The sequence below is a fragment of the Spinacia oleracea genome, chromosome 6 (assembly GCF_020520425.1).
Source record: "Spinacia oleracea cultivar Varoflay chromosome 6, BTI_SOV_V1, whole genome shotgun sequence".
Lineage (NCBI taxonomy): Eukaryota > Viridiplantae > Streptophyta > Magnoliopsida > Caryophyllales > Amaranthaceae > Spinacia > Spinacia oleracea.
Genome location: NC_079492.1, coordinates 67,274,545 through 67,299,592, shown reverse-complemented (window position 1 = coordinate 67,299,592; position 25,048 = coordinate 67,274,545). Strand labels below are relative to the sequence as shown.

General features: G+C 42.6%; 3 protein-coding genes across 10 annotated transcripts; 2 read left to right on the top strand and 1 right to left on the bottom strand.

Moving 5' to 3' along the window:
* Positions 1-1,967: 1,967 nt before the first annotated feature.
* Positions 1,968-5,605, bottom strand: LOC110800842 (uncharacterized). Of its 8 annotated transcripts, none has more exons than XM_056833771.1 (7): positions 5,323-5,602; positions 4,891-4,974; positions 4,601-4,679; positions 3,990-4,076; positions 3,144-3,193; positions 2,806-2,872; positions 1,968-2,481 (listed from the first exon to the last, which is right to left on the bottom strand). In XM_056833771.1, exons 3-7 carry the CDS (start codon positions 4,628-4,630, stop codon positions 2,374-2,376), a joined length of 342 nt encoding a protein of 113 aa, XP_056689749.1. In that variant the 5' UTR covers positions 4,631-4,679; positions 4,891-4,974; positions 5,323-5,602; the 3' UTR covers positions 1,968-2,373. The 8 variants fall into 8 exon arrangements, 4 of the variants coding, with proteins under 4 accessions (XP_056689749.1, XP_056689748.1, XP_056689747.1 ...); XM_056833770.1 differs by having other exon boundaries at positions 4,891-4,969; XM_056833769.1 differs by having other exon boundaries at positions 4,601-4,969.
* A 2,448-nt stretch (positions 5,606-8,053) lies between these two features.
* On the top strand, positions 8,054-9,019 carry LOC130463232 (uncharacterized). Its single transcript, XM_056832304.1, has 2 exons — positions 8,054-8,332; positions 8,450-9,019. The coding sequence occupies exons 1-2, from the start codon at positions 8,054-8,056 to the stop codon at positions 9,017-9,019; spliced, it is 849 nt and encodes a 282-aa protein (XP_056688282.1).
* Positions 9,020-10,171: 1,152 nt separating this feature from the next.
* On the top strand, positions 10,172-11,956 carry LOC130463231 (uncharacterized). The gene is made up of 3 exons (XM_056832303.1): positions 10,172-10,394; positions 10,743-11,135; positions 11,526-11,956. The coding sequence occupies exons 1-3, from the start codon at positions 10,172-10,174 to the stop codon at positions 11,954-11,956; spliced, it is 1,047 nt and encodes a 348-aa protein (XP_056688281.1).
* The last annotated feature ends 13,092 nt before the right edge of the window (positions 11,957-25,048 follow it).

Here is a 25,048-nt window from a genome sequence, read left to right as displayed (position 1 = left end):
TTCTACCCACCTACGATCACCCAAAACAAAATCAGGAAAGAGTATGTATATCTTTGTGAGACCGACATACGCATAAGACCGATGATGTCATATATTAAAAAAAAATGTATATGTGCAATGATAAAGTGTATTCATCACTATGTTTAACTATTTTTTCTGGTGATAAGCAAAAGATTAATTAAAAGAATATAACTATGTGATGCATGATAAAGTGTAACTGCCTTATTAGAGAGTATAACTATATGTAACTATTTGATTTTAAAGTATAATACTTTCGTAACAAGTGGGTCTTATATATAAAACCGTCATATATAACTAAGCACATTTATCATGGAAATTAATACCTAAAGACTTTGAGAAACTATAATAGCTAGGCACCTGACGTGTGAAGACTGAAGAGGAAAGAGGATGAATATATCACAAAGGCTATTTAAAGAGGGTTGATTGCAATAATAGTACACAAATTCTTATTTACAATGGGTGTACAATAAATATTGTACACCGGAGTAAAAGTTAACTCAAAATGCTTAAAAGTTAAGCATATGTATGTAAAAGGTATCTATTTTTCACTGATAAATTTTTTCATTTTAGGAAAACATATTTCTTCAAAATAACTAATAATGTATAAAATTAATCATTTAACTCTTTAAAATATTTATCTATTAATTTTTTTTACTAACATAAAAGTTAATCAAAACTAGGTCAAAGTTAAAAAAAAAAGAGTTAAAGTTATCTTGGTGTACAATAAATTTATTGTACACCTTGTGCGCACAAGACCTTTTGATAATAGTATGTTCTGCGACTAGGGCTTGTCTTTGGAGCCATATTTATAGATACTGGCAAACAAACAAAATGACGCAACTAGAAGCATTTGTATTATGCGTGTAAACAAATCACACTTACTTATCCTAACAAACGTGCAAGACTTGACTTAATTAAAAAAATGTATATATCTCACAAGGGTGATGATAAAGGTCGCAAGTTGCGACAATATTTAGTTGTCGCAATCTTACGTGTTGGAGTTTAATTGGTACATGTATGCGCCACGTAGGCTATGCGTCATCATGATATTTTTACTATCAATGCAATATTTTTACTATGAAATTATGTAAATACGGTAATCAATATAAAGAAGGAAACAAATTAGAATATTAAGATTTTCCTACCTTTTTTTGAAACATGTATAATAGAATATATAAGTTAAATATTTTAATTTCCTATTTAAATCGCGACACATAAGCATGTCATGTCATCATTGTGATACGGCTTAAAGGTCGCATGTTGCGACCTTTATCATTTTCGATCTCACAATCACCATGAGTTAGTTAAATCTAAAACCTTAGATGTCACGTAGTACTCCCTCCGTTCCTATTTATGTGTCCACTTTGAACATTTACGCGGGTTTTAATAAAACTGAATTGTGTGTAAAAGTTAATGATTGAGAGTGGTTTTATTTTATTTGGAAATGAAAAAATATATAATTGTTTAATGTTTAAAGTACAAATAAAAAGGGATGTGGGGATTGAAAAGTGGGAAAAGTGTAGAATGTGTAAGAAAAAGTAATAATGATTTATGAAAAAGTGGGAAAAGTGTATAGAAAAGTGGGAAAAGTGTATGTTTAAAAATGGAAATTGAACACTTATAAGAGATCGATATTTATGAGAACTGGACACATAAATAGGAACAGATGGAGTAATTAATTTCATTTTTACTTTTTACCATGTTGTTTGTCCTGGTTCCCGCTCCCACACCTCTTTTAGTTCATCTTCAACATTCAAATCACCATTTAATCCTTATATATTATCTCCCTTTTCAATATTCAATACTAGTATTTTATGCACGCGATGCGTGCGGTGCGTGCATAAGTTTACAAATATTAAGCACTAAAAATATTTCGCAAAGTTCATATTTTGCGATAGGGAGGTCATACCATACTCGTAGCATTATATGACAAAAAAAACTTAAAATAGAAGGAAGCAATATGTGCGAGATTATATAAAAAGTTTAAATTGTATTACAACCACTAAATATAAAATTAGATAAAAAGTTCATATCAAAAAATTAAGGTTATTAGATTGGAGGTATTGGAACTGTGCCTGTAGGATGTGCTGAGACTGGTGTGTTGAAGCCTGGTATGGCTTGTTACCTTCGGTCCTACTGGACTGACTACTTTGTAGGAAGTTTCAGGAACTTCCTGGATTTCTTCTGCATTAGTTACTTCTTTCTTCTGCTGCACAGGCTTGAAGATAGTTCATGGGGGTGACATGGAAACTTCTTTGTAGGAAATTGCCTTTGAAGCCATTGATGCAGTAAGAGTTTTCTTCGATTGAACTTGAGTTCTTGATTTCTTGGGTGGAGAAGACTCCTTCGAGCTCATGGTAAGATTTCTTGAGTTCTTCCTTTTGCTGTCGGTGCTTCTATCCGTTTGAAGTGATCCTCATTCAAGCTCATTTCTCCATAAAATGCATCATAAAAGAATCCCTGTCCAGTAAGTTGGAAATTAATGTTAGAAAGGGCGGTGGACAGATAGACAAAGTCTTGGAGATGTATTAGGGTAAAATCATCATACATAACAAAGAAAATAAACAATATAGCGTTACGGAAATATACAGGTGATAAACTCGATTGTTTATGTGCAAAAAAAAATTGAAAGGGGGGTAATATTCTAACTACACGAATATTGCATAGTGCATTTAAGAACTATGTGAAGTCAGTCTACAGACGCATAAGCAATTATAATGCACAGATCTAATCAGAAAGAGTAAGTTAAGATATTCGACATAGTTATAACGACAGAATAGATACCTTTGAACACCTATGTTTCTTCTGAGCATCTCCGCCCTTAGGATCATGATCAAGGAGATCCGATACACTATCAAATGGACCAGGTTTAAATTAGTCAATACCTTAATAACAGACACACTGGTTTATAGATTATCAGATTATCAGACACACTGGTTTATAGATGAATCTTATTCATTAGTTGCATCAATGTAAATCTGTTGTTGGAGAAACAAAGTGGTCTCAGCCTAAGTGCAAACTCATAATTCTAGTTTACAAACTTTTAATAAACTTCACCAGTATTATATTGGAGTTGTAAGATCCTACAAAAGTTGAAGCAATAGAAACTCACCGAAAGATACCTTAAAACATTCTTCATGATAGCCATAGTACAACCTACGCAACCTGCTCTCTGTTTCATCAGAATAAACAATAGCTGTTAGCTAACTATAGTGACTGAAAAGTAAATATTCTGATTTTGTTATACTTTTTTGTAAAAAGATTCGGCAATTCTGTTAAATGTAATGAACTGCATTGCAGAAATAGAGTCTTAACAGCTGCAGTATTCTGGCGTCATCATATTTCTATGAGGTACGCGGTTTAACATGATAGCATACAGAAATTTCAGCAATGTGGTATAAGACATGTATGATGCAACTATGCAAGAAAAGAATTATAAATTCAAAATCAGTGTTTCATTCATAGAGTTATAGTTCTAGAATCTATATCGGATTTCTTGAAGAGTACGTGAGCTAAGAACCATCCAATAAGCCAATCAATCATCCAAAAATCAAATTGCTGCAAACCCAGATCAGATTATTCCATGTTTGACAAAAATAAGAACTCATAGTTATCCATTAAATTCCAAAAATTTCATAAAACAACAAATTTGGATCATATTTTAAATCCTGGAAGCTTCCCAAATTCTCAGGCATTGTAATGGTCTTTGTGTTCCAATTATCTCAAGGATTTTATGCCCATTTGGCTTTGGCTAAGAAAATTAACTAGAAGTTAAGTTAGTCTTACCTGCAAGAACACATTCCCTCCCCCCTCCATCTAGTCTGGCTACCTATAACTGGGTCTATTTAGATGTTTGGTGGTTTATAGACTTCCTACTTTGTTGGAGCCTGGACAGTTTTAATAAAGTGCATCCAACAAACACCGTGAGAAGAGTAGACTGAGGATGAACATTACTAGGAATTCCATACATGTGAGTATGCCAATTTCCTCAAAATCCTATCATCAAAAGTCTGATTCTCCATGAACGATTCCATTGTCTCACCCATAGAAACAATCTGCAAAAAGATCATATTGCATTGTAATACTACCAAACAAAGTAAAGAAATATTACAATGAGATATAAACAAATCATATTACATTGTAATTGTTCGTTAACTTAACGAACTGTCCATTCGGGAACTGAAATAAACAGTTTTACTCTCATACCTCAGGACACTTGCAAGTTTCATTAATAATAAAACAACCATAGCAAGCAGGCATATATACACTTCCCAACTGATCATCACAAAGACTACCAACCAGAAACAACCAAAAATAAAGGTTATCCAACACCCAAGTTAGATATGGTTACATATGAAGAACCCATAATAACCAAGGTTATCCTACGTCTTCCTGACAGTCACAATAAAAGGAAAGATATGCCAATACAATCAAAGGGCCCAGGAAATTTATTGTGAAAGAAAAAAAGAGAGCAAGCTCTAGATAATTAGTGGATGCAAGATTCCAATTTACTTTTTGCAAGAACAATACAGAACCGTAAAAATCAAAAAAAAAAAGAAAAAGATAATGAATACAGTACCTTGCGAAAGGCATTGTTCACGACGAGCATCAAGCTTGCACTAGTTCAATTTCGCCGGCATATTCGCCGGCATATTCGCCTGTTACATAAAAAAAACTCCATTGTCAGACCAAAATCAAACAAATTACAATATGAAATAAAAATACAAATTCGAATCGAGAAAACAAAAGCCGAGAAATTAAAATTGAAGCAAACTAAAGTATGAATTTACAGGGCTGAGTAAAAGAAGAATACCACTTCACCAGGCAGAAAAGCTCTTTAAAATCGGGGTTTTTGGAGAGAGAAATTACCTTTGACGAATTATTCGAGGTCAAAATAAGTCTCAAATCCGACTCCAAAAGTTGCTTCACATCGAAATGCTTTCAAAATCTTTGCTTTCAAAATAACCAAAATCAACAAAGTACACAATTTCAATCAAACAGATTTAAAAAAAAACAAAGAGATTCTGTTCATCGGAATTCGACTAAAATAAGGGAATACACACAAAAATTGACAAACCCAATCTGAAGCACCAGAAAATTGAGCAGGAGCATAGAATATCAAGAGAAAAAAATCACCTACGACAAAATTTGAAAAATCGTAATTGAATTTTCTCAAAAAATAACCTAATTGTTGAATACAGCATTGAAGAATTAAATTAATCGTTTGCTAAGGAAAAATCAATCAAACTAATGCTGAATTTCGAGAAGAAATAAACCCTAAAAAGTTAGAGATAAACTTACCACCACTAAATCGGCGGTGGATGTAGACGTGATGGAAGCAGAGGCGTCGAACAACCGGAAGATATGCCGACCACATCTCGCGAATCAGAGTATGGTCACGAAGAAGTTGAAGAAACCAGATCTTCGAAATTGGTGATTCTTCAGAGTATGGATTTCTAGGGTTTGAGATGAGGAGACGGCGAACGGTTTGAGATGAGGAGAGAGAAATACATGATTTTTTCCTTTTCTTAGAGGAGAGAGAACCAAAGAGTCTGTTTGAGTGGAAGGAGTAAATGGAGGAGAGAATGAGCCGGGAAGGGGTTGAGAGGAATTGGTGGAGGGTGTTTTCGTCATTTTGCTTGTGCACACGAAAAGTGGTGTTACTGATTTGCCCCTTCCCTCTTGGCTTATATAATAGAGATTAATCCATTATTTAATTATATATATTTTCAACTTTTAAATTCGATCAACCTCTATTTTATTGAACCAACTAGTTTTTGGGCTCCGGCGTTGCCCCGAGTTACTATATTAATAACATATGCATTTACTTATATATATTTTTTTGCAATGATAACACGAAACATGTAATAAATAATTTAAAAGTCTTTATTGTTTAAACTCATGAAGGTTAGGGGTTCGAACCTTACGTAAATCATGTTTGAGAGAACGACCCATAAACAGAGCGCCACGTGTCACGTATAGTTTCTTATAGACATCTTTTAATATATAGTATAGATTTCCCAATTTCTCAGGGCCTAAATAGTTTTTCTATTTAAGTCTATTTGTTATGTAGAGTCTAATTGGGACTCACCTTGTGAGAATGAGTACATTTAAATTTATTGAAATACCACGCAAAATTCATATAAGATTTGAACTCATGACCTCCTGTTTGAACAATACAAAAATTTCACATGCTGGACTACATGGTATTACAATACATATTATCATTTGCAAACAAAATATAAATAACCGATATACCAATACCTTATTTGTACAAATTGGAGTATTCAAATATGAGACTTATCGAATACATATCCTTTACTTTAACCAATAAACCAATACCTTATTGGTACAAAATAAAAATAAAATGTCAATTAACATTATTGTATAAGAACCAAATTGTGCTAAAGAATTTGAATACTCAATTGTGCCAGCCCACGTGAAACATGGACGACCTCAAAATTAGATAGTGATGCTTTGTTTAACCTGTTGTATAAGTGTGTGTTTGGGCTCCCAATTGAATATCAATTGGTCCACTAAGTCCAAAGCCCAATGGCTCAAATCATCAACACCAAACCTGCCTCCACCACCAAGGCTATTCAGCCATCAACCAAGGCCCAAGGCCCAATATCAATAAATGACTTATGGGCATTTATTATGCAAACACTATAAATAGGCCGCCAAGGCTCAAACCTCAAGGTACGTCCAATTTACTGCCTTAAGACTACTCTCTAGAGAGCTTCTCTCTCTAGAATCCGAGCATTGTTATTACTTAGGCATCGGAGGGGCTTTCCTCGGAAACACCCCCGAGGCTAGTAACATTGTCTTTGTGCAGGTGAATTCGGACAACACTCATTCAACCTAACAAGATCTTTAACACATTCAAAAGGGCCTTCATTCGAAGCCCATTGTTCCATCCGTTTCAACACCGGAACAATTTGGCGCCGTCTGTGGGGAAGAACACTTTAAAGCTTCGAAAAACACCCCATTTTTCACGTAAGAAATGGAAATTCTCAACAATGACAACCAGGACGATGTCCTTGTCCAAACGGATTCGGAATCCGATGGAGGGGAACAACTGCACTCAGTGGCGAGATCACAGCCGACAAGGGCTACTGCCGCAACAACCAGCAGACCCCCACTCCCTTCTCGAGAAGAGCTTGTCGCAGCCATGACCATCATGCAAAACTACCTCTTCAATGAGAAAAAACAGGCACAGGCAACGGACCGTTGAGAAGCGAGGAGAATCAGGCGACAACTTCTGCTTAATAGGCCACCGCCTAACAAGGACGCTGCGAGACCCGAACGCACTCTCCCTACCTTGTCGGGAACACACTTAACAACAAGATGGAGAGAGAGTACCTGGGATACGCAACAGAGGTCCGAATAGCAACCGGAATGGTTTGAAACACCATCCCCAACACCGCAAGCTCTCCTAAGCGGAGCAAATGACCTCACTCGGATCCGAAGCTCGGTACATAGCAGGTTGCGCCCCTCGGTCCATGATAGGTTGGGCAGCCCCAGCAAATCCAGTAGGCGAACCGAAGCCAGTGGCCAGTCAAGAAGGAGAAGAAGGAGTGATCGAACTCCTAGCCCCCTACACGCCCCCGAACAATCCCACAGAGGAAACTCGAGGAGCGATGGTATCAGGGCGAGGCTAGGAAAGAGGATCATGACCCCAGCATCTTCCCCGTTCTCGAATGATATTGTTATGGAGGAGATTCCCAAAGTGAGGCTACCAGCACACTTAACATTCAGCGGGATTACGGATCCGAGGGATCACGTCATCTCTTACGAGCAGCAAATGTTCCTGAGCCCCTACTCCGAGGCTTGTTGGTGCAAATACTTCCCAACCACGCTGACAGGAGTTGCAGGGGAATGGTTCAGGTCGCTGCCGAAGGGATCGATCAAAAGCTGGAAGAAGTTGAAGAAGCGGTTCTGCGTACAATTCGTGAGCAATAATCGTCCCGAACGAACTACCGCAGAGCTGACCTCCATACAACGGGAACGAGATGAAAGTCTCCGAGACTTCATGGCCAGGTTCATGAAAGAATCCATCAACATCCCCAATCTGCAGCCAGATGTAGCAATCTTCGCCCTGAAGCACGCGCTTCGGGAGGGGAAATTCCGAGATAAACTGTCAATGAAAAACCCCTCCAAGATAGCTGACGTACTTCAAATGGCTGATGCGTTCATCAGAACGGAAGAATTCAACAAGGCAGCAGCAAGGCTGAGGAACCCCTCGGATACGAGGGATACCAAAATGAATCAGAGTAAGCCCGAGGGCAACTCAAGAAAGGGGAAAGAGAAGGTGGGTGCGAGAGAAGCAAGCCCAAAGAAAGATGGGAAGAAGGGTGAATTTCAACCCAAATACACCAATTACACTCCACTCACCACATCCCGAAGAGAAATCTTCAGCCTCCACAAGGATGATGAAAAGTGGAAGCTGTCAGACAAGCTCAGATCAAACCCCCTCCGTAGGAACAAGAACAAGTGGTGTGAGTTCCACGATGACTTTGACCATACCACCGAGGAATGCAACTCGCTAAAGGACAACATCGAGGACCTCATCCGGCAAGGCTATCTAAAGCAATACTTGCTCGACCGAAGAACGGAGAGGGAAGAAAAAGAGAAAGCGATGTCTGGAAAGCTACAAGAGCAAGCCCAGAGAAGAGTCCATGAGACCGAAGGGCAAAAGAAAAAACCGATTCTCGTGGTGTTCGGAGGCCAAAGATCCGGCCACGCCAGCAAGCAACACTTGAGGGCTCTCTCCCACCGAGTAAACTTTAGCACTATAGGGGAGAACCAGCCTACACCCCCGAACATAGCTTTTACTGCTGACGACTGCCTCGGAACCCAGTACAAGCACGACGACCCGTTGGTAATTGAAATGGATCTCAACAACCACAACGTTCACAGGGTATTGGTCGATGGAGGGAGCGCCGTCAACATCATCTTCAGAAACTGCTTCGAGCAGCTCATCCTTGAAGAAGGATAAGAGTCTCTAACTAAGGTCAGTTACCCGCTGATCGGCTTCAATGGATCCGCAGCCATTCTGTGGGGAAAGATCACTCTTCCCGTTACTATTGGCCAAGGCCTGGCAGCAAGGAACGTCCGAGAGGAATTCTTAGTGATGGACTGCGATTCGGTGTATAACGTCATCATGGGACGAAATATGATTCACAAGATACAAGCAATCCCATCCACGTACCACCAAATGATGATGTACGTCTCGGACGCAGGCTTCGCCGAGCGGATAAAGGGTGACCAGGAGGTGGCAAGGTCAACCTGTCACACTGCTATCCGAAAGCCGAAGCTAGGAGACAGTCCTAGGGAAGAGGACGAGAAAAGTAGCCCCCCAAAAGAGGAAAAAGATGCAAAGAGGAGAAAGGCTGGCCCGAGTAGTCTGGTAAAACCCGCCGAGGTTGATGCTCGACCAGAAACCCTTTCTCCTGAACCAGATCAGGAAATGGAAGACATTCCCTTGGAAGATGATTCGGACAGAAGCATCCGAATAGGCAGAGGCCTGAGCTCGGGGCTCCGAATCGATGTGATCCAGTTGCTAAGGGATCACAAAGACATTTTCGCATGGCCGGCAGCCGATATGCCAGGGATAGATCCGGAGATGATCTTTCATAAGCTGGATGTCAACGCCGAGGCCCGACCAATCAAACAGAAGAAAAGAAACTACTCCTCGGAGAAAAACAAGGCCATCGCCTAAGAGGTGAGGAAACTGCAAGAGGCAGGCTTAATTGAGCCATGCATGTACCCCAAGTGGCTGGCCAACGTGGTCATGGTCAAAAAATCCAACGGCTCGTGGCGCATGTGCGTCGGCTTCACGGATCTGAATCGAGCCTGCCCGAAAGACTGCTATCCCCTCCCGAGGATAGATCAGCTAGTGAACTCCACCAGTGGCCATGCATTACTTAGCTTCATGGACGCCTTTTCAGGGTACCATCAAGTATTCATGCACCCCGACGATAGAGAAAAAACCGCCTTCATCACAAGCGCGGGAGTGTTCAACTACAGAACGATGCCCTTCGGATTGAAAAATGTCGGGGCCACCTATCAAAGGTTAGTTGATCACGTCTTCGCCGATCAAAAAGGAAGGAACGTCGAAGTCTATGTGGACGATTCCATAGTGAAGAGTATGAAAGAGGAGGATCACATCAAAGATTTGGCCGAAACTTTTGCCAACCTGAGGAAGTACAAAATGAAGCTGAACCCGAAGAAGTGTGTCTTCGGGGTTAGAGCAGGAAAGTTCCTCGAATTCATGGTGAGCGAAAGGGGAATTGATGTAAACCCGGATAAGGTCCAGGCTGCATTAGACCTACCCGAGCCAAAGACAAAGAGAGACGTGCAAAGGCTAACAGGCAGGTTAGCCGCACTTTCAAGGTTTATATCGAAGGCTTCGGACAAGGGGGTACCCTTCTTCAAAGCTCTCAAACCAAAAACTCTCCCAGGAGGAGAAGCAGAGCCTGCCAAAAAGAAAGGCGTCCCGAGGAAAGTGGACCCCGAGCTGACATGGGAACAAGAGCAGAAGGATGCATTTCAACAGCTCAGGGCTCACCTGGCCCAACTGCCGAAACTAGCTAGGCCGAAGGAGGGGAAAACCCTATACTTATACGTCGCAGTTAGCCCCGGGACAGTAAGTGCGGTACTCCTGCGGGAAGAAGAGAAAAAGCAACAACCAATCTACTTCACCAGCTGAACCCTAACAGATGCTGAGACTCGGTACCCACTTATTGAAAAAGTAGCATACGCAGTGGTGGTGGCAGCCCGGAAGCTTAGACCCTACTTTGATTCTCATCAAGTAGTGGTGCTAACTGACCAACCACTGGAAAAAGTGCTAGACAAAATAGAGAGGTCGGGAAGATTGGCTGCATGGGCCTTCGAGTTATCTGCGTTTGGCATCAAGTATCAGCCGAGGACCGCCATCAAAGCACAAGCACTCGCTAACTTCTTGGCCGAATGCTCATATCAGGAAATGTTGGATGACACCAAGAGAACATGGGAAGTATACACTGACGGCTCTTCCACAGTGAACGGCTTGGGAGCCGGAGTGGTGTTGATACCCCCAGTAGGGAAAAACATCGAATATGTCCTGAAGTTCGGTTTCAAAGCAACCAACAATGAGGCCGAATATGAGGCCGCAATCGCAGGGATAGAGCTATGCTTATCTCTGGAGGCCGAACATGTTTGCCTCAAAACTGATTCTCAGCTCGTAGCCAACCAAATCCGAGGGGAGTATGAGGCCAAATGGCCAAGTATGACAGCCTACCTAGCAAAAATTAAATCCTTAACGTCAAAGTTAAGATCCTTCGAAGTCATCCTCATTCCCCGAGGCCAGAACACACAAGCGGATGCACTGTCCAAACTTGCAAGCTCAACGCTCATCGACCTAAACAGGTCGGTCCATGTGGAAGTACACCAAGAGAGAAGCATTGACATGCCACCCCCCACAATCTGCAATCTACGTCCCGAACCAAGCTGGATGGACGCAGCCATTGCATACAAGGAGAAAGGAGAACTTCCCGAGGACAAGCTGCAAGCAAGAAAGTTGAAGAGATTCAACCAAAGGTTCATCATTGACGCCAATGGAGAGCTCATGAGGAGGTCATTCTCAGCCCCACTGCTGAAGTGTGTCGGCCCAACTAACGCCGATTACATCCTAAGGGAAATCCACCTCGGCATATGTGGAAATCACATCGGAGGCCGGGCATTGGCACACAAGGCACTAAGGGCCGGGTTCTGGTGGCCCACCATGGTTTCTGAAGCAAAAGCACTGACAAGAAAGTGCGAGAAATGCCAGAAGTTCGCACCAGCAATCCACCAGCCAGCTCAGGCCTTACAGTCAACACTCTACCCCTTACCATTTTCACAATGGGGGTTGGACATCATCGGTCCATTCCCATCGGCTGTGAACCAAAAGTAGTGGTTGATTGTAGGAGTTGATTACTTCAGCAAGTGGATCGAAGCCAAAGCAGTTTCATCCATCACTGAGCCACAGGTCCGCAAGTTCATCTGGAAAAACATCATCACAAGGTTCGGTATACCGAGGCTAATGGTCTTCGACCATGGAAAGCAATTTGACAACACACCACTTCAGACGTGGTGCAAACAGTTCGGTATCCACCTCGCTTAGTCGGCGGTATGCCACCCTCAGAGCAACGGACAGGCCGAAGCTGCGAACAAGCTCATACTCAACGCACTCAAGAAAAAAGTCGAGGAAGAAAAGAGTCAGTGGATGGAAGAACTCCCTGGAACACTCTGGTCCCTTCGGACCACCGAGAAAGAAGCCACGGGACAAACGCCCTTCCATTTGGTATACGGTTCCGAAGTTGTCATCCCTGTAGAGATCGGAACAGAAAGCTTGAGAGTCCAAGCATACAACAAGTATGATGGAACCCACGGACAAAGCAATGATCAACTTCTGACCGAAGCCTTGGATCTACTAGATGAAGCTCGGGATGAAGCCAAAACTCTCAACGCAGCTTACCAGCAAAGGGTTAGCAAACACTACAACCGAAGGGTCAATGCCAGACCTTTGAAGGTCGGCGACCTAGTGCTCAGAAATGCCGCGGCAGTTCAAAAGGGAAGGGTCCATGGGAAACTCTCGGCAACATGGGAAGGGCCATACATCATCCACTCTGAAAAGAGGACTGACACCTTTATGCTTAAATAGTTAGACGGAACAATCTTGAAGAACCATTGGAATGCCGATGTTCTCAAGAAGTATTTTGTATGACCTTACCCCTTTGTAATCCAAGTAAGTTTTAACGAGTAAGTTTAATGAGAAGAGGAAAGCCACTGGCACCATGTGTTTCATTAAACATATTTCTAAATGCTTTTTGTCCTATTACCATTTTATATATATATATATATATATATATGCTTGCATGCAACTTCGGATCTGATCAATCCGAAGCTAAAAATAATCCGAGGCAGCCACTCCTTGGAAACTAAACCCAAGGAGCAGCAAACTCAATCAAACCCGCAAGGTACCGTCCAGAATCCCCGGATTCACGATACCCAGGGAAACTCCGTTCGCAACAGGGTCTCTCGAATAGTTATAAAGAGTTCGGCTCAGATCCAAGGATCCCCGAAGCTCATAACTAGGAGTCAGACTTGCAACTTCTTGCCCAGGTTTCCGAACCACAAGAAGTCGGAAGAACGGAAACAAACGTTAAAGATCTCAAAAGTAAACTCTTAAACAGATCCACGGATCTGAAGAGCTCAAAAGCAGACTCTAAACACGTCTACAAGCGTGAAAGAGCTCAAAAGCAGACTCTTAAACAGATCCACATATCTGAAGAGCTCAGAAGCAGACTCTAAACACGTGAACAAGTGTTAAGAAGCTCAAAGTAGCCTCTTAACAGATCCTCGAATCTGAAGAGCTCGAAAGAGAAACTCCAAAGAAATCAAAGACTAAAGTCCAAAGCTACCGAATCCACCCGCAGAGTTTAAAGCAAAACTCAAAACGAGTCTTAGAAAATCTACGGATTGGGAGAACTCGCAAACGAGGAAATAACTTAGCAAAGCGGTGGATTCAAAAGCAAAAAACAGATACTTCGGAAATACACAAAAATATACAAAAACAGCAGTCATTTTTCATTCAATATTTGGGGGGACAAGTACAATCATACCAACTAAATGTCGGCACAGCCCGAGGAGTCCTCAAAAATTGAAAGCAAAATGACCAAAAGAAAAGCTAAATTCGACAACCATCAACAGACAAAACATTGGCCTACCGAAGTACTAAGAAAGCAAAAAGAAGTTAAAGTACAACGCAGCGCCGAGGCAAAAGGGAAGAGAGTCAAGCGCAAGTTCGGAGGTCCTCAACTGGAACCGACCGACTCTGAAGAAGACGATTGCCCGAGTTCCTAAGGGACATCACCAACATGTCCCTGAGGAGCAGATCGCGAAGAGGCGCCAGCAGTGGTATCACCTTCCGAGGCGACCTTCCGAGTTTGCTGCGCCTTAGCAGCTTCTTCGCGCTCCTTGGCAGCATCGTCCCTGTCAGCCTGACATTCCACCAAGTTGTCCTCGGCCTTGAGCCACTAAGGCACATGCTCAGTCCACTTGAAGTCAGGCATATGCTTTGCAAACATCCGACGAGCACCAAGGATCCCCTCCCAATACTGGTCTCGACACTGGTCGGCAGTATACAGCAAGGCCTTCTCCGCTTCGAGCTGGCGAACCTTGGCCTTAAGCTCATCAGCTTCGTGCTCAAGCACGGGAATCCGTTCAAGGGCAGCCGTGAACTTCTGAGCACTCTCACGAAGGTTCAGGATAACAACATCCTTGTTCTGCAGCGCAGCCTCAAAGCTAGCCTTCTCCTCGGCTTTCTCCGTCTTCAGAGCCTCATGCTCCCGAGCATCAGCCTCCATCTTCGACTTTAGATCATTAATCCCATTGCCGAGCAGCTCGAGTGTGCCCCTCTGTTCCCGAGTAAACTCGGCAACCAAGCCCTTTGTTTCTTCGAGCTCGGCAAGGAGAGTGTTCGCCTTCTCATCCAGAAGAGGAACATCGTGATCGTAGCGCTCCTCGAATCTGGCCAGCTTCACTTCGTCAAAATACTGACATTCCGCAGCGAAGGATGACCAGAAGTGCGCCTACGAGGATGAAAAAAGAATAGTGAATACTAAAGGAGAATAAAAGCAAAAGTTCACAAGAAAGAAATAATGCTTACCTCATTCAAATGAAACTGAGCCATTTGAGTACGGTGGCTCGCCTCCTGTCCAGGAACACGCCAGTCAGGGATGCCCCGAAGCATGTTCTCCCTGGCGGCACTAGGGCCAATCATGGACTTAGGGTGTGCCTCGGGGTCTTCATCCAGAACAGAAGCCCGAGCAAACCGAGCCATGGTGTCCCTCACCTTCCGAGGAACCCTCCTGATCGGCACATCGAAGGAAGGGTAAGCCAGACGCTCCAACACCAAGGTAGATGTGGAGCCCAAAGTCTCGTGGAACTTCATTTTCAGTCCGCGTTGTTGGCCGGGCTCCCCACCTCCGGGAACCGCGATATCAGCGCCCTTGCTGGCCGAGGGACCACCTTCCTCATTACCCGAAGAGGTAAGGTCGACGACCACCTTTGGGGGATCTTACAGATCATCCCCCTGTCCAGCCGCAGCAGCGTCCTTGGACCCAGCAGCCTCAGTAGAATCGAAAGGGGGGTCAATCTCGAACCTCTCCACCATAGGAGTAACATCAGCGACAGTCCCCCCCACTGGAGTCAAAGGCTTCAGAGGCGAAGGTATAGTAAACTCTTCGCCCATGGGCTGGTTCACAGGCTCGTCCTGTACCAGAATCGCCACGCTTTTCAGCTTCTGGCCAGGGAGCGGAAGCTTACTCCTAAGGCTCGGCGGTGGACCCATCTCTTCCTTCTGCCGAGCAAGGTAGCGTTCTCCTGCCTCAGCTAAACTGGGATCTGCGGCAACAACCTGCCGAATTCTTTCCTCAGTCAGATAAGGACGACGGCTGAAAAACTCGAGAACTTCGGGACTAGGGGTTACCTTCGACGAAGAAGCAACTTTCTTCTTCAACTTCGAAGGGGACCTCTCCCTTCTGTGCTTCTTGGGAGAAGTCTCTTTCTCCGAAGCCTTCCTCTTCTTTATCTTCTTCGACTCCTACAAAAGAAAGGGCGCATGAGAAGCGACCAAAACACCAAAGAGGGAAAACAGAGTACGAATGTAAGATCGCTTACTTCGGGAGCGGCAAAAGAAGGAGGAGACGAAGTAGAGGAAATGACAGGCGCAGCAGCTGTTACCTCTTGTCCCTAAGAAATACAGACACCGAAGACAGGGTCAAAATCGAGACCACAAGAGTCCACAAAACCGAAATCTAAACAAAATGAACGAACCAATCAACGTTAGCGGATTAGAGGTAGTTACCAATTCAAGAAGCATTGTCCGCCTCGGAACAGCCTCTCCAGGGTTCTGAGAATCCCAAGGGTGGGCTCGAACGTCTTCCAGATGTGCAAGAGCGTGATCCGAGAACTTGTGATCCTCGAGCTTCGACTGCCGAGGATTCTGCTTCTTGAAATCGTACGGCGGGCAACAAGTAAGGACCCCATCACCGTTGAGCTGATAGCCGAGCACCTCGGGAACAATGGGCTTCTCACCTTGATCTGCGCAAAGAGGATGAAAAAATGAGATTCAAAGGAATAAAAAGGGAGGTTGACACCTCAACTGAAGCACGATCTCAGCATAAAAAACCTCACCCCTGTCGTAGATCCCACTGAGACCGGCAGCAGCGAGGATGACCTCCCGTGTAATGTAATGCAAATTCGGAAGCCAATACATCGGCTCCCGAGCAGTTTTTGCCTTGAACCACTCCAGCTGCATGGCGTGGTCAGAGTTCTCTCTGTCTACGAGGCTAACCCGCGACATCGAAGAATCCGGTTTCACGAACCACTTCGGGGGCGAAAAATAGTGAGGGTGCCTCGGATCCACAGAAACACGGACCAGCAACCATTGGTCCTTCCACCCATGGCTTGAAGAAACGTACGGAAAGGCAGTCATATAAAGGTCCTCGCCCTTCTGCTTGTTTTTGTTATTTATGGCCCACCAGCCGGCCTCGGCGTTTGCGTTCCTCACAAGCTCATGCATCGCTTTGAAAACCTCGATCGACGGCTCGTAGCCGAGGTAGTCACACATCCAGCGGTACCCCACAATATGACGCATAGACTTCGGCGTCAGCTGGCCCAAAGAAACGTTGTACTCCTCCAGCACCCGGGCCATTAACGGATCCAAAGGGAACCGAAGCCCGTAGTCGAAATGATGGAGATACACAGCAATGTACTCCGGAGGAGTACGAGTCACCCTCGCATTCTTCTGCGTCGGAAGCTCGCACCAATAACCCAAGGCATGCTAAATGCCATACAAATCCTCGGCAAGCCGATGATATTTTCCGCGCTTGGCTTCCACCAACCATTTTCCACCAACAGCCACACCATCTGGGCCCGCTATCTCGGACTTATCTTCAAACAGACAAGCAAGCCTCCCCAAGGGGTCAGCCTCCTCCCACCGCCTCGGAAAGAATGGGCGAATGGGAAAGCAACCAGTCCCACCAGCACCTCGGCTCAATTCAGCACGGTTCTCATTTCCCGAACCCCCTTCAGCATGAACCTCAGGAGACATCGATCTAGGCCCTTCAGAGGCTACCTTATTCTCCTCCTCACCACTAGAGGAGGACACCACGCCTGATTTCTTCTTCCACCTTCCCCCAGCCATGACAGAGTTGGGAAGCGCCGAGGATACACAGAAAAGGGTATAAGTAAAAAGAAGTGAAAACAAAGAGCAAATTACCTCTTCGGAAGCGGAAAATGCCGATGAAACAGATGAAGTCAGGTCCCGAGGCAGATTCGTAGCAAATATGCAAAGATCTGAAGAAAACACCAAATGGAATCACCGGAATTCTTAAGAAGAATGGAGAGCGTTTGAGCGAATAAAGTTCGAAATGAGGAAGGAAGTGCGGTATTTATAGGCCACGTTCCGAAAACCACCCAACTTCCGCCTCTTAACACTTGTCAACCGTTCGCGAATTCAAACCACTCTGTTTTCGAAAAACGAGAGGGAACCTTTGGACTTCCTACAGCTGGAAACCCACCAATTTAATTCCAAATGGGCTGGGTCTGAGGGGCATGTTGTTTAGGCTCCCAATTGAATATCAATTGGGCCACTAATTCCAAAGCCCAATGGCTCAAATCAACAACACCAAACCTGCCTCCACCACCAAGGCTATTCAGCCATCAACCAAGGGCCAAGGCCCAATAGCAATAAATGACCTATGGGCATTTATTATGCAAACACTATAAATAGGCCGCCAAGGCTAAAACCTCAAGGTACGTCCAATTTACTGCCTTAAGACTACTCTCTAGAGAACTTCTCTCTCTAGAATCCGAGCATTGTTCTTACTTAGGTATCGGAGGGGCTTTCCTCGGAAACACCCCTGAGGCTAGTAACATTGTCTTTGTGCAGGTGAATTCGGACAACACTCATTCAAGCTAACAAGATCTTCAACACATTCAAAAGGGACTTCATTCGAAGCCCATTGTTCCATCCGTTTCAACACCGGAACAGTGTGTAACAAGGTTCACATTGTTAGGTTATGATACATATGACAATTCATAAATCATGCGGAAAAACCATTTAGCCAGGAATACATATTATTTACACATAATCATATAGCATAGTTTAGATGCATACTCTTTGTTGCGTGCCTTCCCTAGCTGCGCCCGAACCGAACAAGAACAAGTCTTTAGGACTCCAAGTGTCGTCCCTCCGTAGATAGTCCACAGCACGTCCGGATCCGCCTTAAGATTGACCAACTAGAATCGCCCTTAAGGTACTATTATTTTTGGCACTTTTAGACAAATGTGTGACTGAATTTTTCTCTCAAAAACTCACTTTGAATACTTGAAAAATCGTCGTAAATATGTGACCCTAGGCACCTATTTATAGAGTTATGGAAAAGGATTTGGAATCCTATTAGGATACTAATTTATTTAATTATAATCCTACTAGGACTCTAATTAAATAATCATTATCTAATAGTTTTAGGATTTAATCATATTTCGAATCCCGATTGCTTTAGGATTCCCGCACAAGCATTGCACGAGCACCGTACACCCGCGCAAGCCTTGCGGCCCACGCTAGGCGCACAACGCTCGGCCCACTGTTGCTGTGCTCTCGCGCGCGCGCCCCAGGCCTTGGCTGGGCCTGGCCTTGCGCTGGACCTGGTCGAGGCTTGGCACGCGATGGTGCGTGTTAGCTCGCTGGGCGATGGCCTGGCTTCGTGCTGGGCCTTCGTCTAGCGGGCCTCATTCGATGCTAATTCGTACGATACGCTTCCGATTAAATTCCCGATTCCGGAATTCATTTCCGATACGAACAATATTTAATATTTCCGATTCCGGAATCAATTTCCGTTTCGAACAAATATTTAATATTTCCGTTTCCGGAATTATTTTCCGATTCCGATAATATTTCCGATTCTGACAATATTTCCGTTTCCGGCAATATTTCCGATTCCGGCAATATTTCCATTTCCGATAATATTTTCTGATACGTACCATGTTTCCGTTTCCGGCAACATCTACGACTTGGATAATATTTATATTTCCGATACGATCCATATTTCCGTTTCCGGCAATATCATCGTTTCCGGAGTATTTATTTCTTGCCTGTGACGATCTCAGCTCCCACTGAAACCAAGATCCGTCGATTCCGAATATCCATAGATGGAGTATTTAATGCCATTAAATACTTGATCCGTTTACGTACTATTTGTGTGACCCTACGGGTTCAGTCAAGAGTAAGCTGTGGATTAATATCATTAATTCCACTTGAACTGAAGCGGCCTCTAGCTAGGCATTCAGCTCACTTGATCTCACTGAATTATTAGCTTGTTAATTAATACTGAACCGCATTTATTAGACTTAACATTGAATGCATACTTGGACCAAGGGCATTATTTCCTCCAGTCTCCCACTTGTCCTTAGGGACAAGTGTGCATTTCCTAATTCCTTTGTCGCGCGATGCTTGCTCTTGAACATAAGGTAAGAGTTGTCATCTTTATTATGTCCATAGGTGTTTCTCGGTTTCAGAGTTCAACTGATTAAATAAACGGATAATCATAGCCTATGATTCATCCGAGCACGGCCATGCATTTCACAGTTTCTAGCTCTCCGAGTGGCCTTGTACAACTTTTAAGCATCTCATCCCGATTTATGGGAGGACAATCCCAATCTTTCGATCTTGATATTAGACTTGGTTTGATAGGTGATTACCTAAGCGTTGCCTTTATAGCCTCCTTTTACGGTGCGACGGTTGGTCAACGTCAAAGCAACCAGTTCTCAAACAAGTAATCTCAAATCACTCAGGTATTGAGGATTTAGTGTCTAATAATTTTAATAAAATTTGCTTATGACAGACTTTCATCTCTTACAGTAAAGTTTCATAGGTCTTGTCCGATACTAGTCTTCCCAAAGTAAGTATATATGCAAATGATTATGACATTGCCATGTCCACATAGTTCAAGAAACAGAACTACTAGTCATCTTGCATTCTAGTCGTCTAACGTTTTCTATGCGTCCAATTTTATAGAAAACTCCGACTAGGGACCATTTTCAACCTTTGACATTCAAGTTCACTTGATAGACATTTCTTAGTCACAGGACTGGTCCTGACAGTCTATCTTGAATATATCGTCAAATTGAAGGGACTCATCATTTAATAAACCACAAATTAAATGGAAAAATGAATTCTTTTCATTTATTGTGAATGATTAACCAATAATGTTTTACAAAGATTTAAACTCTAAAACTTTAAAACATTAAACAGAGACATCAAAGCCATTCTCCAATATGCTTGATTCCCATAGCTGCAGTGTGCGAGTTGTGCTTCGCCTGCGGCAGAGGTTTAGTCAATGGATATGATATGTTGTCATCAGTTCCAATTTTGCTTATCTCGACTTCTTTTCTTTCAACGAACTCTCGTAGAAGGTGAAATCTACGAAGTACATGCTTGACTCTCTGGTGGTGTCTAGGCTCCTTTGCCTGTGCAATAGCTCCGTTATTATCACAATACAGGGCTATTGGTCCTTTAATGGAGGGGACTACACCAAGTTCACCTATGAACTTCCTTAGCCATATAGCTTCCTTTGCTGCTTCATGTGCAGCAATGTACTCCGCTTCAATTGTAGAATCCGCAATGGTGCTTTGCTTAGCACTTTTCCAGCTTACTGCTCCTCCGTTGAGGCAGAAGACAAACCCAGACTGTGATCTGAAATCATCTTTGTCGGTTTGGAAACTTGCGTCCGTATAGCCTTTAACAATTAATTCATCATCTCCACCATAGACAAGGAAGTCATCTTTGTGCCTTTTCTGGTACTTCAGAATATTCTTGGCAGCAGTCCAATGCGCCTCTCCTGGGTCTGACTGGTATCTGCTCGTAGCACTGAGTGCGTACGCAACATCCGGGCGTGTACATATCATAGCATACATTATTGAACCAATCAATGATGCATATGGAATCCCATTCATTCGTCTACGCTCATCAAGTGTTTTTGGGCACTGATTCTTGCTTAGAGTCATTCCATGAGACATGGGTAGGTAGCCTCGCTTGGAGTCCGCCATCTTGAACCTATCAAGCACCTTATTGATATAAGTGCTTTAACTAAGTCCAATCATCTTTTTAGATCTATCTCTGTAAATCTTGATGCCCAATATGTACTGTGCTTCTCCTAGATCTTTCATCGAAAAACATTTCCCAAGCCAAATCTTGACAGAGTTCAACATAGGAATGTCATTTCCGATAAGTAATATGTCGTCGACATATAATACTAGGAAAGCAATTTTTCTGCGTTCTTGATGAAACCAAAGTCACTTACTGCTTCATCAAAACGTATATTCCAGCTCCTGGATGCCTGCTTCAATCCGTAGATTGACTTCTTTAGCTTGCATACCTTTTTAGCATTCTTTGGATCCTCAAAACCTTCAGGCTGTGTCATAAACACAGTTTCTGTTAAAACGCCGTTTAAGAAAGCAGTTTTGACATCCATCTGCCATATTTCGTAATCGTAATATGCAGCGATTGCTAACATTATCCGAATAGACTTTAGCATTGCAACTGGTGAAAAGGTTTCATCGTAATCCACACCGTGGACTTGCCTGTAACCTTTTGCAACCAATCTAGCTTTGAAAACTTCAAGTTTCCCATCCTTGTCCTTTTTCAGTTTGAAAACCCATTTGCTTCCAATGGCTTGGTAGCCATCTGGCAAATTGACCAAATCCCATACTTGGTTTTCAGACATGTAGTCTAATTCAGATTGCATGGCTTCTTGCCATTGCTTGGAGCTAGGGCTCGTCATAGCTTGTTTGTAAGTCGCAGGTTCATCACTTTCAAGTAATAGAACGTCATAGCTCTCGTTTGTCAAAATACCTAAGTACCTTTCCGGTTGAGATCTATATCTTTGCGATCTACGCGGGGTAACATTTCTAGATTGACCATGATTCTCACCAGATTCTTCTAAAGATCTCTGAGTTCCATCCTGAATGTCATCTTGAGCATTCTCTAGAGTTTGTTGTTCGACTCGAATTTCTTCGAGGTCTACTTTTCTCCCACTTGTCATTTTGGAAATGTGATCTTTCTCCAAAAAGACACCATCTCGAGCAACAAACACCTTGTTCTCAGATGTATTGTAGAAGTAATACCCTTTTGTTTCCTTTGGATAGCCCACAAGGATACATTTGTCAGATTTTGGATGAAGTTTGTCTGAAATTAATCGTTTGACGTATACTTCACATCCCCAAATCTTAAGAAAAGACACATTTGGAGGCTTTCCAAACCATAATTCGTATGGAGTCTTTTCGACAGCTTTAGACGGCGCTCTATTTATAGTGAGTGCAGCTGTTTTTAGTGCATGTCCCCAAAATTCTAATGGAAGTTTGGCCTGACCCATCATTGACCTGACCATGTCTAGCAAGGTTCTGTTCCTCCATTCTGACACACCGTTCCATTGTGGTGTTCCTGGAGGAGTCAATTCTGATAGAATTCCACATTCTTTCAGATGGTCATCAAATTCATAGCTCAGATATTCACCGCCTCTATCAGACCGCAGTGCCTTAATCTTCTTGCCTAATTGATTCTCTACTTCACTCTGAAATTCCTTGAATTTGTCAAAGGATTCAGACTTATGCTTCATTAGGTAGACACAACCATATCTACTGAAATCATCAGTGAAAGTGATAAAGTAGCTGAAATCACCTCTAGCATTTGTACTCATTGGTCCACATACATCTGTATGGATTAAACCCAATAGTTCATTTGCTCTTTCTCCAACTTTAGAGAAAGGTTGCTTTGTCATTTTGCCAAGTAAACATGATTTGCATTTACCATAATCCTCTAAGTCAAATGGTTCTAGAATTCCTTCCTTTTGAAGTCTTTCTAAGCGTTTCAAGTTTATATGGCCTAATCGACAATGCCACAGATAGGTGAGATCTGAATCATCCTTTTTGGCCTTTTTGGTATTTATGTTATATACTTGTTTGTCGTGATCTAATAAATAAAGTCCATTGACTAATCTAGCAGATCCATAAAACATCTCTTTAAAATAAAACGAACAACTATTGTCTTTTATTAAAAAGGAAAATCCCTTAGCATCTAAGCAAGAAACTGAAATGATGTTTTTAGTAAGACTTGGAACATGGAAACACTCTTCCAGTTCCAAAACTAGCCCGGAGGGCAACGACAAATAGTAAGTTCCTACAGCTAATGCACCAATCCGTGCTCCATTTCCCACTCGTAGGTCGACTTCACCGTTGCTTAACTTTCTACTTCTTCTTAGTCCCTGTGGATTGGAACATAAGTGTGAGCCACAACCTGTATCTAATACCCAAGAAGTTGAATTAGCAAGTATACAGTCTATAACGAAAATACCTGAAGATGGAACGACTGTTCCGTTCTTCTGATCTTCCTTTAGCTTTGGACATTCTCTTTTGTAATGGCCTATTCCATCACAATAAAGACAGCTTGATGTGGACTTGTCCTGCTTTGATTTAGCATTGCCCTTGGACTTTCCACCTTTCTTGAACGGTCTCCTTCTAGCCTTGAGTAAATCTTTGGCTTCACAGTCCAGTATTATTTCAGCCTTTCTGACAAGGTCAACAAATTCTGCAACTGTTTCTTCTCTTGGTTCACTTAGGTATAGTTGCTTGAAGCGACCAAACCCACTGTGTAGTGAATTGAGCAAGATAGAGACTGCCATCCTTTCGCTTATTGGTGTTCCTAGTAGACTTAGGCGATCAAAGTATGAACGCATAAGATCCACATGGAACCTCAGTGGGACGCCTACCCTCTGTTTAGTGCGAAGGAGCTGAACATGTGTTTCTTGGACCTCCATCCTATAACACCTGTTGGGAGAACTAACCTTTAGACCAGACATTGATTCAATCAACTCATGGACGTTCAGGTCCCTGTCCTCCGTGCATCCACGACAGATATCCCTCAGATTCTTGATGAGCGTAAAAGGTTCATAGGCTACAAACCTTCTAGCCCAATCATCAGGGATATTGTTCAGGATGAGACTCATAACCTTTTTGAGATCCGCATCCCGGGCGTAAAATCTCTCAGGGGTCATGTCTCTGGCATAGTAGCTTGGCATGGGATGTGACAGTACATACTCAAGTCCATTGAGTTTGACTATTTCAACTAGCTTAGCTTCCCATTATAGAAAATTTGCCAGGTTCAGCTTGGCCATAAGCTCAGAGCCTATGATGATGTTTTGATTGTTGTTTGCCATATTTAAAAACTACAATTGAAAAGAATAAACAAATAAATAACCATTCACAGTTTCTCTTAATAAACTTAAATTCTAGCATACATGCATAATTCAATGTTTATTAAGCATTTTATTCAAGTTATGTGTTCCGGCAGGTGTGAATAAAATGATTCCAAGATCCTAAAATCATTGAAGAACTAAGCACAGTTTGTCGACTTAATCCTAAAACATCTTAGGTAAGCAAAAGCCTTTTGCTAATAGTCTAGAAACTATTCTTGGTTGATAGGTACGTCTAAGAACTTATTAGGTAAACCTATCGATTTTGCCACGACATAAAAGGACTCCTTACTTATATCGTTTAGTTTCACCAAAACTAACATGTACTCACAATTATTTGTGTACCTTGCCCCTTTAGGACCAATAAGTAACACCTCGCTGAGCAAAAACTATTACTAGATTGATGTAAAGGATATCCAAGCAAGTGTATATTTTGGCATGGCACCTTTTAACTCAATTTTTAAGTTTGGAACTTAAGGCTCTTACTATGTTGGTTAGATTTTAAGTGAACTAAAATCCTTAATCATGCAACATAATCAAGCTTTTGATCTCATGCATTTTAAGACATATTTAAAAACAATAAATAACTTAAAACATGCATAAGATAAATGTGATCTAGTATGGCCCGACTTCATCTTGAAGCTTTAACTTCAAAGTCCGTCTTGAAAATCTCCGTGGGAGGCACCATT